Below are 14186 nucleotides of genomic sequence, written 5' to 3' on the forward strand. Positions count from 1 at the left end.
AGATCAGACGGATATGGGCTTCTGAAGCCCAGCCTCCTCCGAGGAGCATGGAACTAGGTGGGCTGACCAGCACTAGCCCACGTGGACCTCCTCAGACTCAGCTGTTTGGGCCAGCCCTCCGTCCTCTCTAAGGGCGAGGCTGATGGTGGGCCTGGGCCCTGGATAAAACAATAATAACTAGGCCTGAGAGCCAGGCGTATTCGGCTCTTTTCAGTATTGGGCGAGGAAGGTAAGCATTGGGCGAGGTCCATCAACAATGGGCGAGGACTCTCTTGAAGACTTGAACCGCTAGTCAATGGGCCGTGTAGCCTGATACATGCCTAGGGCGAGGGTCCATACTGGGCGAGGACACTAACTGGGCGAGGACTGTCCCGTTGACCTGGGTCCATATATTACTTGGTCCTCACTTCCGGGGCTACATAGATGGCGAGGCCCACATAATAGGCGAGGACAATCTCGGAGATTGGTTCCTTCCGTGAATTGAGGCGAGGTTTACGCAATCATCTGCCGAGTTGATATTGAGCCATAACATCTATATATATACACACCAGTGATATGTTTTGTTAAGTTTAGGATATTTTGTGATGTTCCCAAAATAATAAATATACAAACCCTTCTTTTTTAAATTGTTAAATATTAGTTAATTACATATAGTTGTTATTCTACTCCCTCTGCTTTGAAATATAGGTCGTTTGACGTTTTGACAATATACACCGGTGTTCCATATGAGCAATATACATGTGTGCATAAAATTGATTCAGGAAGGCCATAATCACCTGTAGGGTGAATTCGTCTGTCTATGCCTCTGGTCTTGATATTGTTAGTGAACTTATTTGAATTTGTTAACAAAATTTTGCATCCTACTATGAAAAACTAGAAGACATTAGGAGAATTTATTTTTTGATAATATTAAACACATGTTATAAACCTCACAGCAAAATATTTAAACTGATTTATAGTATAAAACTTCTAAATATAACTTGCTAATCATTACATACCTTATAGCTTAATCCAACATATTGAAAACAAATATTAGTAAAAATGAAATTATAGATAACAATTTTTTATAATTGTTAATAACAAAACTTGAAATCTAGAAGCAAAGTTGAATATATATATTATATGCTATTTGTTATCTTTTATTATTAATGCTAATAATAAATTTAATATCATCTATTTTAATTTAGTTTGACAAATATATTATTATACTTGTAGAAATTACTTACTTCTATCCGAGTTCTCATTAACCCTATGTCAACCCTAACATAAAACATAAGTACGGACGAGATAAGGATTATTATTTTACCTAACCCTAATTATCACCAATATAATGTCACAAGACATCCTTAACAAAAGTAAATCATATCAATCTAGAGTGCTGAGAACCCGGAAAGTGAAAACTCAAAAAAGATAAATCATTTACTTATCAACCTACAATATCGCTAGAAACCCGCGTGAAACTTTAATAAAGTACGGGTATTAAAAGATATTAAGTCAGGGTAAACAAATTTAATAAACATAAAAATATTAATTACATATATATCAAATATTTTATTCTTTAGGTTTATGGAGGTTTTTTTTTGTTATTTAGTTACTCTGTCCAATGAATTGCTTAGTATAAAACAAAAAATATGTTCACATAATTCTTATTATATTTTTCACCCGTATGTAACATATGGTACAAATATAATTAACTAGATTAATGATTAAATAGTTTTGAATTTTCAAGAAATCTATATTTTTGATAAACTATGAGATTTTTTTCCTTGAAATATATATTTTAGATAAATATACTATGAACTTGAGTGTTTCTTGATATTTTAGCAAAAAAAATGTAAATTCTATTCTATACTTATATTCTTATATTAAGTGTAAACAATTCTTATAATGAATCTTTATATTATTTAATGTAGTTAATAATCTATGTTAAAATGAATAAAAAATATAATATATTAATAAATTCTAATATTTAATATATAATACCACATATACTATTGCAGATTATCTTAAAATCATAAAAAAATTAGATAACCGAGATAAAGTTAATAAAAATTAAATATAATTCTTTTACACAATCCAAAAAGACATAATAAATACTATAAATTATATAAGTCTTATAGTATCTCAATCAAAGACTTTATTTTATGTTGAATTTTAAATTTACTTTAAACAAATAATTATATGAAAATAATTTTCACCAGAAATATTATAAAAATTAATAAATATAATAATTTGCTCCACTTCTTACCTTGAATCTTTGGAAGTAAAAAGATAATGGGGTTAAAACAATTCATATCACGGAAGTAATATTTTTCTGTTTGTGTCAAATCTCGAGTTATTTTTGATAAAAAATTGAAAAAAATAGATTTGTAACCGATCATCTCTTTCTCTCTCTCTCTCTATTCCTTCCGCTTCCACCGCAGTTCGCCGGCCGTTGCCGCCGCCTCCGATTTCCGGCTCTCGTATCTTTCCGCTCTCTCTCTCTGGCAATCTGAAAATGGCGCTGTTTATCTGTCTTCGAGAAATGAGTTTTGTTGGAGATTCTAGGTCCTTTCTTATCATCGAGCCTATCGATATCGACGAAGCCAATCGACGATTTGCTTATTGAATTACTTCTTTTGTTTAATTTAATCTTTATTTGTCGTCGTTATTCTTTATATTTTGATATTCATCCATATTTATATATATTTGTCTTGTTCTGGTATTGCTAATTTTTATGGATGTAGGAACTTATTGCCTAACAAGGTCATATCCATGGTGGTGATGGATAGGTTGAGAAGGGGTGGAGAAGAAGAGCTAATTTGGCGATAATTGTGTCTTAATTAAGGATATTAATTATTCTTAATTAAGGTTTTTAGTACCATTTATGGCGACCATTATTGGGGCATTATTGGCCCATAGAGGCATTTAAGTGCCATAATGTTGGCTCGTTTATGTTTTTATTTTAATTTTAATTATTTTCAAATTCTCTCTCATTCGTTTCATTCTGTTTTGTCTTATTTTCAGGATGTTTGAAAAAGATTTTAAGAATTTATTTATTAAGGCTGCTTCCGAGAAGACGCGAACCTTGGTGTACAAGACAGTTGAGCTACAAACATAGATGGAAAGGAATAAAGAAGACATCATTTTTAGTCTGTTTTGTAATCGATGTAATTTTTGCAGGGCACTCTTTTTCCCCTTGAGTTTTTTCCCACTGGAGGGGTTTTAACGAGGCCCTTTTTTTGTGGGTTATCTCTTCTCACTTGAAATGCTATGTTATCTAAGCTTCCGGATATTTACATACTTTCGGTTAGATGATATACCTTCTTGAACGAAGGAAACTCTGTCCATCCGGACTTGTAACTTTCTTTCTTGGTATAATACAACCGTTTTATGACAAAAAAAAAATAATGGGGTTTTCTCATAGATAACCAACTCCAAAACATTTTTTTGCAAAAATATTGCATCTCTTACAAATATTTTTCAAAAATACCAAACTTTTGAAAATATTTGCAAAAATACGATGTTGCAACCACATGCAACTACATACTTGCAAACCCGGCAGGCCAATTACCTTAAGTTGCATCTGATTGCATCTAAGATCATTTTTTACAAATATTTTTCAAAAAGTTAGTATTTTTGCAAATATTTTCAAAATATAGTAAAATCGCAAAAAAAAACTTATAAAAAGTGGTATTTTTGATAAATTCCCAAGGATAAACAGGTGTTTCATATAGAGAAATATTGTTATTAGCATTTGATTAAAACTATTTTCAGCCATAATGATAAAAAAATCAAAAAATAGCATTATTTATTTATTTATTTATTTATTTTTAGTTTGCCGAAATTTATTTATTTATTTGGTGTGAAAATACTTTGTCATTTGTCGTTTTTCATGTTTTAATGAGTAATACTACATGTAGTAAATTTTTTACAAATAACCTACCTGGGTAGTTTTGGAATGATGTAACTAGGGATATTTATATATATTTATTAATTCTAACTAGGAAGATTAATATATATTTATTAATATTATTTTGATTATTATTTGTCCTTTTCTTACCATTTTTGTACGTGTCTTTAGCATTTTCTTTTATTAAGTTAGTCACTCTTAGAAAAAGAATCCGTAGAGACAGTATCTATTCTAATATTTAGTATCAAAAATCATGGAGATGCAGTTTCGATCAATCTCAAAAATTTAATATTATCTTAGCTTATTTCTCCCTAAACAACCTAAGGTACGTGAATCTTTAAAATTGTAACCAAAATCATCAATCCCCAGCAAGATACACAAATCTTCCCGGCTGCCAAACCTTTCCTACATCTCACCCAATGGCATTCCACAACAAGCAACCACACTACTTGTCCGGACAGCCAACACAATAAATAATAGGTACTAAAACTATACACTTACACATCCGCCCATTCAAGTACGTGGATATGCTAAATTTATTAATTTATGAAATAGCATGTTTGATATGAATCATAGATTGCTATATGTATCTTCATCTTGCTTATGTTTGGTCATACCGGCTAAAAAATAATTTTGCGAAGGAAATGTGAACAATCAAGCAGCTGCTGCAGCAAGGTTGAGCAATCCTGCAGTACTGCAGATGGGTGGTACTACAAATAGTGTTTTTTTACTAGAGTGGACCAGGATCTTGTGCAGATGGGCAAACCAACATAGAGATTTCTGCGAATAGTGGACCGGCTAACATGGAGCTTCCAAATGGCCAAAGAACACGTTCCAGAGATTTAATTAGGCTTAATTACTTTTTAGTTCTTAAAGTTTGCGTGGAAATTCCGATGCGGCCTCGAAGTTTGTAAACGTACCTTTCGACCCTCAAAGTATCTTTGTCGTACCTTTTAGCCCTTATGGCGTATACCGGTATATAACGGGGTGGTCAAAGTTGACATTTCACACGTGGGGGTTAAAAGAGGCATTAAACATTAAGGGTTAAAAGGAACATCTAATGTATTTTAATGTATTATATAGGGGTTAAAAGGAACTAGATGTATACTTTAAGGGTTAAAAGGTACGCCCAAACTTTACCCCGAATAGTCAAGTTTATCCCCCGATTTATACCGGTATTTTTAAAAAGGGCTAAAAGGTACGACAAAGATACTTTGAGGGTCGAAATGTATGTTTTTAAACTTCGAATCCGCATCGGAACTTCCACCCATACTTCGAGGGCTAAAAGGTCATTAAGCCTTTAATTAATGAAAAACCAGGGTAACAATCAGAATGCTTTTTTCCAGTCCCTGCTTATGCCCCTGAAGCTATTAAAGATGATATGATTGCCATCATGGACGCTGCAGGTGTGCTTTGCCAAGGGGTATAAGTTTGTTATTTTTGTAAATTACTCTTTGCTGATACCCTAATAATTAGTATATCCTTGAGTTATTAGTGTTGGGCCGCGCAACACCCGTTAACTCCGCATTAGTATGATATTGTCCGCTCTGGGCCGTGGCCACGCCCGCACGGATTTGTTTTCGGGCTCCTCCCAAAAGGCCTCATACTAATGGAGTTCTTTGGCTGCTTATATTCATGATAAATCTTCTTTATCTTTCCGATGTAGAACTTGGGTTGAACCCACTCAAGAATTAGAACAGTATATATATTCCTAGGCATCAATGTAAATTCTTTACCTAAAAACTGAGATTAATTTCAAAACTTATATTGTTTATTATTTTGGTTTGGTTATGGTTTCAACTAGCATTATATCGATGCAGAGAAAGAGGTTGAGAATAGGGTTTGAGGAGAAACACATAAGCAAGCAGTCCAGCATCTGGTAGACAGCGTCAGGACCCCTATCCTAGAAAAGTTGAAGGAAAAAGATAAGGAGATCGTGGAAATGGGAAAATTGAACGCGGCACTTCAGAAAAATGTGAAGAATCTTTTGGATGTGAACGAGGCTTGGACAGAATATGCAATATCTTGTGAAATCAAGAACGCCTCTATCAGTAACAAATTGGAAGTGACCCTGGATGAGGTAAGCAGGCTGCAGAAGCTTTTGCCACGAACTGGTGGTTTGGCAGCCCCCCGAGGAGCAATGTCTTGCTTCTTTCCGCGGTGATAATGTCTCTGAAAAGAACATAAACACACAAGGGAAAGCTGAACTAGTAGCAGTACAAGATGTTCGGGAAACTGAGGCCGAAAAGGTGAAGACGGGAGCTGGTGAGACGGGGAGGGTAGTGGGGAGAAGAAAAAGTACATGAGCTAGGGTGAGTTTGAACTGAGCGTTTTGGCATGGCCATGCTGGCGTCTCTGCTTTTGCATAGTTTGTGGGAGCTGAGAATCCAGTCTTCAAGGTCTTAGCAAGAAAGCAACTGTCAATATCGTTCGAGATGCTTTAAATATACAAGAGCTGCAGACATCAATTCAAAAGTTTAACATACAGCAATTTTTGACAATATGAACAATTTTTTTTTTTTATAATATGGTCCGAAACAACAGGAGTAAAATCAATCGTCCATATAAGAGGAATCACCGTCAGGTAATCCATTAAAATGAGAAAGATCATAATTCTCTCTCATAATATTTTACAATCCGAACATAGGTAAAATTCGATAAATTGAAAATTTTAACATAACGAGTAAACTTTTTTTTCGAGATATCAAGTAGATCAAGAGGAGCATAAATCAAACACCCATAACCCACAACCAGTGATGGAGCAAAATATGAAAGGGATTATGCTCATAATATTTCATTACCTCGGCCCATAGCCCTTCCAACAACATTTTGTGTCACAAATTGTCTAAATCAAAAAGCCACAATTTTCTGTTTAATTTAAAAAAAGTAAAAAGTTTGAAAATTATTTTCAACAATTTTACCAAATCTTTTATAATAATTTGTTATTGATTTCGTCGCATTAAGAATAATGAGAATTTTCTCAAATTTTATGTGACAGGTTTTGATTAAGATCATATCTACTAGTGCAAGAAGACATTCGCTTATATGCAACTTAATCACCTAGTTAAATTAATCAAACTCATTATCTGAAATATTTTTAAGTAATAATTTTGATACGCATTGTTTATAATTTGAAAAATGCATGTCTCTTGAATTTTTGTTACTGATAAAGATTGCATGCTACTTCTCCCTTTTCAAAGTGTGACATTTTTGGGAACACAATTCTGTTTCGATACTTAAATTATTGTCGTTGATGCATATTGCATGCAGCATCCATGTGAGGAACACACTTGTGATGATGTGATCACATAGCGGTTGCATGCAGCATTCGACATTAATAGTAAGCATGTATGGTATGTATATATGCGACCCAATACAGAAGCCAAAGTGATAAACATTTATATTGTGTCATCTTTCTAGCAGCTGATCCGATCATTACTGGTTTACCATGACTCATCAAGTTCGGACTAAAATTTGTGACTCGGAGCTCCAGCTTGGGCTTTTCTTTCATTCATTTACATTTTCTGATTTTACCGACTTAAATATTATTAGTTTATAACCCGTGTCAATCATAAATTCTTAAAATTATATTTTATATACTATTTATTAAAAAATAATTTTTTATTTAATTACATCATCATTTTTAATGTAATTAAATAATTATTGTTTAGATATCAAACTTTCGATGTATAACATTTTATCCTATTTTAAATTTTAATATTTGCTAAAAATTTATTTTTAAATACATGTCAGGATATGAATTTATCTTCGGATGATATGTTTTATTTTAGTGAAATCATTATGCTGTTTTATAAGCTCTAAAGTGATGGAAAACTTATTCGACACCAACAAATATATATAAATTGGTTTGTAGGGTCTTTAATCTTAATAAACTCTTAAAAAATGTAACTCGTATTTAGATATCTAATAGGAAATTGTTACCGGCAGTTCATTTAGGTGTAGTAGTGATAATTCTTTCAAAAGTTGTTAGAAATATTAATATAAAAGTCTGACGTATTTCTCAAGTTATATAACTTAATTAAATTCAAAACTAATTTACTATCTATTTTTTTAACAATATCTATTACGAATTTTCCACACTTCAGCTTTACAGTTTGTCAAACATGATAGTCCCGACAGGCTTATAAGTTCCTGAGGTTATATGATAATCTATGTAGTAGAATACATATGTTTCTCTTTGGCATAAAAAATTGAACTATAGCAAGGAGATGTTTCATGGGTAGAGTGGGCATCTGTAGGGTTTCCCCTTCATAAAGTTAATATCAGTTTATGTGCGATTTGTTTCTGCGGCCATATTGATAGATAATGACACTTTTGTGTACAGAAGAATAAGCTTGCCGCCTGATTAAGCTTTCCATATGAATTGAAAATGTAATTACGTTAGTAAATGAAGCTTCAATAGAAGTTCAAGAAACATAAAATTGAATTTTATTTTTAAAGAATCTGCATAATTGAATATTGTTGAGGACTTGAAATATGTGTACTTTCTACACTTATTTGGAATTTGTTTTATACTGTAGGTTTTGGATCGCGGAGAAAAGATAGAGCTTCTGGTGGACAAGTCTGAGAACCTTCATCAGCAGGTCAGTTTCGTTGAGTTACTGTCTGTATTGTGATTCATCAGCTTGTCCATTTTGTTGAGTTACTTTGTGTATTGTGATTCACAACTATGCCGAATTTGCAATTATTTAGAAGATGATAATTAGATCTGCTCTTTAGTAAGGCTGGCACCCTGCTCCCAAGTTTTTTAAAGGAGAAAAGCAGAGGATGGAGATGAAATTAAAAGAAGAGTGTAATAACTTGCACTCCCTCCTGAGCATATATAAAATAGTGTGAAACTACTTCCATTTACTTGCTCCCAAGTTGGAAGAAAAACATATATAAGAGGGATGATTGCAAAAAACAAAACGATGAGAATAACCTTATTTTGGTAAATTAAGAGAAGGCATACTTTCTTCTTCCCCTTAAATCCAGTTCTCGATTATAAGTTTTGGCATGAAAATTGTATAATTTACTTTTCTCTTACCTTGCCTCCGCTTTTTAAAAACTTGGGAGCATGAAGCTGAATAAAAGTGTTTTATAATTTTACTTCCTCTTCATCTGATTTCTATGCAGAATCACTGCAAAACTGCAAGTGGAATTATTAATGAGTTTTTTACATCTTAAAATTGCTTGAATATCCAAGAATAGATCATGTCCTTTCGAGAATCGTTATAATATATTTAACTCTCATCCCTTGTCAAATAATACAGCTCCTTAAGTGGGACATTTATATGGTATTGACTCTCTTATGTACTTGGTTTGAAACATAGTACTGACAATCTTCATTCATTTGTCCGAAACAGGCACAGGATTTCAGGACTGCAGGCACACAGATCCGTAGAAAAATGTGGTTTCAGAATATGAAAATCAAGCTGATAGTGTTGAGTATTCTGATTGCCTTGATCCTAATCATAATACTGTCTGTCTGTCATGGTTTTAACTGTTGAAATTGAGCTGCACCTCTCTGGAGAACTCATTGGAAAAAGCAGCCAAGTACTGATTTTGTCAAAGCTTTGTAGTTAAATGCTTGAATATACTTGTGTTAGTATACTTTGTATGTCGTAAGAAACCATTCACCTAAATTTGCTTCAGACATTTGGGCTGCAAGAACTTGCTAAAACGTTCTTAGTTCTGAAAAGTTGCTCAAGTTTGAGGTACTCTGATAAAAGATGCTTTCTCTATGTTAAAATTCCTAACTGTTGGCAACATTTCGTATTGGTACATACATCCGGGGGTTTATTTGTACTGTGATTGTAAAATATTGTTGTTTATCTGTTCTCAAAAGTTATGCATGTCTGAAAATTTATACTCTAAATTACCGGATATTTCAGTAACTTCTTACAGCAATGACGGGATGAAAATAATTTATTGAAGGTCAATGACTCGGTGAGAACTAGGGAAAAAAATAGTTCTTCTGGGTTTTTACTAATTTTTTAATAAATATGTTGGGGATAGTATGAGCTCTGTGTCCAGCATCTCTCTACACGAACACGGGCGCTTTTAAGAAATAAGGTAGCACCTTTTATGCTCTTTTAGAGCAACTGGTAAGCGCCTGATCATAACAATTGGTATCACAATTGGTTGTGCGTCGCAGGTGGGGTTGCCTAGTAGGCAGATGCTTAAAGATGCTTAAAGAGGGAAAAGAATGTGATCTTATGTAAGATCAAGGAGTTGTATTTTAATTGTGGGAAGGGGTTGTATTTTAATGGCGGGAATGACTTTTAAGATTTGGTCCTTTTATCACAATTTCAATAATAAATATATTTTTATCACGTCTCAAGATTATGACATCAATTATCATTTTATAATGTTACATCGTTTAATATTTATAATTCTTTTCTCAAAAGAATAGAAACATGCATTAGGCAGCATTTATCATATTTTTAGTCGAATTCCACTAAAAAAAACCTAGAAATCCTAATATGAGACATAACATTACGAAGTAAGTATTTGCAAAAAACTCCATATAATTATTGATAAAAGTATTTATCGGGCCCATTTGTTTTAAAAAAATTCTTGATATATACAATATTTTTTGTGCCATTCCCCTCGCTAAATCCTCCCAAGCAAAAGCAAAAGCAAAAGAGATAAGAGTAATCGAGATAACTCATAAGATATAAATGTTTAAAAAAGAGTATTTTTAGTTATATTTTACTTAAAAAACTATCTCATTTACTGTACTCATTTAGTAACTCCAGAAAGATACAGTGGATTCGGTTTCTTTATATCCCTAACATTTAATAAGGCTTGACTTATTATCCCCCAAACCACCTTAAATTGAGCATACATCCAGCAAGCTCTCTCTCATTCAGTCTTGTACAAACATCTTCTCAAGAGCCCTTCTATCATTTATAATATCTCCTCATCAAACCATCTCTACATCTCACCATATGGCATCCGAAAATGAGCAACAACAACACTTCTCCCCGCAAGGCATCACAACCAATGATAGGTACTAAAACTTTACACTTTCATCTTTGTATGCATGACTGATATATTGTTATCTGTATCTTTATTTTGCTTCTGTTCAAATAATGGTGCAAAATAATTTTGCAGACAAACTGTGAACAATCAAGCAGCTGCTGCAGCAAGGTTTAGCAGCAATTCTGTGCAGATGGGCATCAATCAGCCACAAACCAACACAGTGATTTCTGGGAATAGTGGACCAGCTAACATGCAGCTTCCAAATAGTCAAAGAACACGTTCCAGAGATTTAATGGAAAACCAGGGTAACAATCAGAATGTTTTCTATCCGGTCCCTGATTATGCACCTGAAGATATTAGGGAAGACATGATGGCCATCAGGGACGCTGCGCATGTGCTTTGCCAAGGGGTATAAGTTTTTATTTTTGTATTTTACTCTTTGCTGATACCCTGATAATTATTTTTGTATTATATTTCTTGGCATCAAATTTAATTCTTTACCCAAAAGTTGAGATTGATTGCAAAACGTATATTGTTTATTATTTTTTCTTGGTTATGGTTTCAACTGGTCTGATATCGGTGCAGAGCAAGAGATTGAGAATACTGTTTGAGGAGAAACAGAAGGAAGCCGTCCAGCATCTGGTAGACAGTGCGAGGATCCCTATCCTACAGAAATTGAATGAGAAAAATGGGGAGATTGTAAAATTGAGAAAACTGAACATGACACTTGAGAAGAATCTTTTAAACGAGAACTTGGCTTGGAGAGAATATGCCATATCTTGTGAAATCAAGGTGGCCTCTCTTAGTAACAAACTGGAAGCTGCCATGGCTGAGGTAAGCAGGCTGCAGGGGCTTTTGCCACCAAATGATACTTTGGCAGCCCCCGCTGAAGCGCAAAATGTTGCTTCATTTGCCCATACTAATGTCTCTGAAAAGAACACAAATGCACAAGGAGAAGCTAAGGTAGTAGCAGTGCAAGATGCTCAAGAAACTGAGGCTGAAAAAATCAAGACCCGAGCTGCTGAGAAGGGGGAGGGTAGTGGGGAGAAGAAAAAGTGCATGCTCTGTGGTGAGTTCGAAATGAGCGTTTTGGCATGGCCATGCTGGCACCTGTGCTTTTGCATGGTTTGTGGGACCCCTGAATCCCGTCTTCAAGGTCTTCCTTGTCCCGTGTGTGGTGTTACCATGAAAGCAGCTGTCCCTGTCAGCATTACTTGACATGTATGATGCATCTTGGATTGATTATATGTGTTAGGGATTTCAGATAATGTTGAATGCTTCTCAATATTTAAAACTAATGTATGTTTTGTCAAGTTTAAGATATTTTGTGATGTTTGTAATAAACTCTTTTTCTAGTAAAAGTTAGAATAGGTTTGGAGTACCATTTTCTTTTGACAATATTTAAGACACATAATAAACCACATAATATTATATTATTATAATAAAATATATAAACTAACTTCTAGTATAAATTTTTAAATATAAGTTACTAATTATTAAATACCAGTACTGCAACATATCAAAAACATATATTAGTAAAATTTATACATATGTAATAATTTTTTATTATTTTTAGTAACAAAACTTGAAATTTTATTAATCCCGATAGACAAAGATGAATATATATTTAAATTATATATGTTACTTATTATTTTTTATTATTTGTATACTCTACCCATATAGCCAACAATATAATTTAATATAATCTATTCTAATTTTGTTAAACAAATAATTGTTATAATAGCTTTAAATTAGTGCTATGTCCGATTCCTATTAACCCTATATCAACCGTGACATAAATATCTATTACTCCTCCGTCCCTTGTTTACATCGGAGGGGAATACAAATAGTAACCGTAAAGAAATAAGAGGGAAAGAAGGAGTATTATTTTTGATTAAGAATAGTTATGATAAATTTAATGTCACATCGTATAAGACCTAGCTACCCACTTAACAAACAGTAAACTATAATGACAACTTGCTTATTAACCTAGAATTCTCCCACCCTAGCGGAAACCTTAGTAAATTATATTAATTATATACATCTGGGTCATTTAATTAAAAAAATATGTCAGGTGATAAATTTAATTGATATATAAATAAAATTATAATTTTTTTGATTTTTTAAGGTTTGTGGAGTTCTTTTTTATTAGTTAATATGTATATATAACGACTTACTTAGTATAAAATAAAAAAAATATGTGCACATTGTTTTTGTTCATGTTATATTTTTCCATATGATTTGGTACATATATAATTAATTATATACTCACTAATCACTGTTTTTATACAGTATGTAAACAGAGATTTTTATTATCAAAATTGAGAAAATCTACTTATCTAAACTATTGATAATCGATTATAGATGATCAATTTCATCTCTAAGAAGACTCTTCGCAATAGCAAGCCGCAAGAGAAGTAATTTAGAGCATGTATAACGACACAAATAAGACGTTTGTTAGATGTTCCAGTGTTTTAAGGCACCGGACATTGTTAGAGCACACACTTACTTCAAATGTTTCAAATGTCTTAAATTTAGATTGAGTGCATCAATTTAGGGCACTCTTGAGATTGCTCCAAGTATAGTAAGAGTCTGTCATTGCAAATAGTTCATACAAAATTTTAACATTATGGATAATTATTTTTTTTAAATATTGACTGAATCAATAAAAGCACAAACCAATAAAAAAGACCATTGATAATAGGGTTAATTATCAAGTTGGTCACTGAAGTGGCTTAATGTATCAAGTTAGTCACTGAACTCAAAAGAGTATCAAGATGATCACTGAAGTGGCCATACATATCAAACAAATATCTTGAAATATGAGTTGAAGTAGTAAAAATATTATTTATAAAATTTTACACATTATTTTTAAATGTTATCACAACCAACTAAAAAGTTATGACTTCTAATATTTAAAAATAATATGTTATATTTTATCAAGTTTATTTATTATTTATATTTTATTATATAGTTATTTTCTTTATTTTAATTAAAAACAAATAGTAAATAAACTTGATAAACACTAAAAATATTATCATAAATATTAGAAGTCATAACCTTTTACTTGATTTTGGTAACATTCAAAAATAATGTGTAAAACTTTAATAAAAATATTTTTACAGCTTGAACTTATATTTAAAAGTACTTGTTTGATATTTATGGCCACTACGTGACCATCTTGATATTGTTTTGAGTTCAGTGACCAATTTGATACATTAAACCCACTTCAGTGACCAACCAGATAATTAACCCATTGATAATAGTCCATACAAAATTTTAACAGACGGCCATTTTAACATTACAA

The 14186-nt window shown here is 32.5% G+C and overlaps 2 protein-coding genes across 2 annotated transcripts in view; both read left to right on the top strand.

Annotated features, from left to right (window-relative positions):
* Positions 1-9574, top strand: part of LOC108205393 (vesicle-associated membrane protein 722) — a 48065-nt gene extending 38491 nt beyond the window's left edge. The window contains exons 4-5 of the mRNA XM_064091194.1: positions 8434-8496; positions 9259-9574. Of these exons, the coding sequence (XP_063947264.1) occupies positions 8434-8496; positions 9259-9402 (207 nt within the window). The 3' untranslated portion in view covers positions 9403-9574. The remainder of the gene's footprint in view (positions 1-8433; positions 8497-9258) is intronic.
* Positions 9575-10845: 1271 nt separating this feature from the next.
* Positions 10846-12097, top strand: LOC135152200 (BOI-related E3 ubiquitin-protein ligase 1-like). Its single transcript, XM_064092136.1, has 3 exons — positions 10846-10907; positions 11012-11288; positions 11465-12097. The coding sequence occupies exons 1-3, from the start codon at positions 10846-10848 to the stop codon at positions 12095-12097; spliced, it is 972 nt and encodes a 323-aa protein (XP_063948206.1).
* Positions 12098-14186: the final 2089 nt, after the last annotated feature.

Source organism: Daucus carota, chromosome 1 (genome assembly GCF_001625215.2).
Source record: "Daucus carota subsp. sativus chromosome 1, DH1 v3.0, whole genome shotgun sequence".
Lineage (NCBI taxonomy): Eukaryota > Viridiplantae > Streptophyta > Magnoliopsida > Apiales > Apiaceae > Daucus > Daucus carota.

Coding starts and splice junctions, on each gene's coding strand:
- LOC135152200 (XM_064092136.1), top strand. CDS start 10,846: ATGGCATCCGAAAATGAGCAACAACAACACTTCTCCCCGCAAGGCATC. Junction 10,908..11,011: donor GGCATCACAACCAATGATAG/GTACTAAAACTT, acceptor ATAATTTTGCAG/ACAAACTGTGAACAATCAAG. Junction 11,289..11,464: donor CGCATGTGCTTTGCCAAGGG/GTATAAGTTTTT, acceptor ATATCGGTGCAG/AGCAAGAGATTGAGAATACT.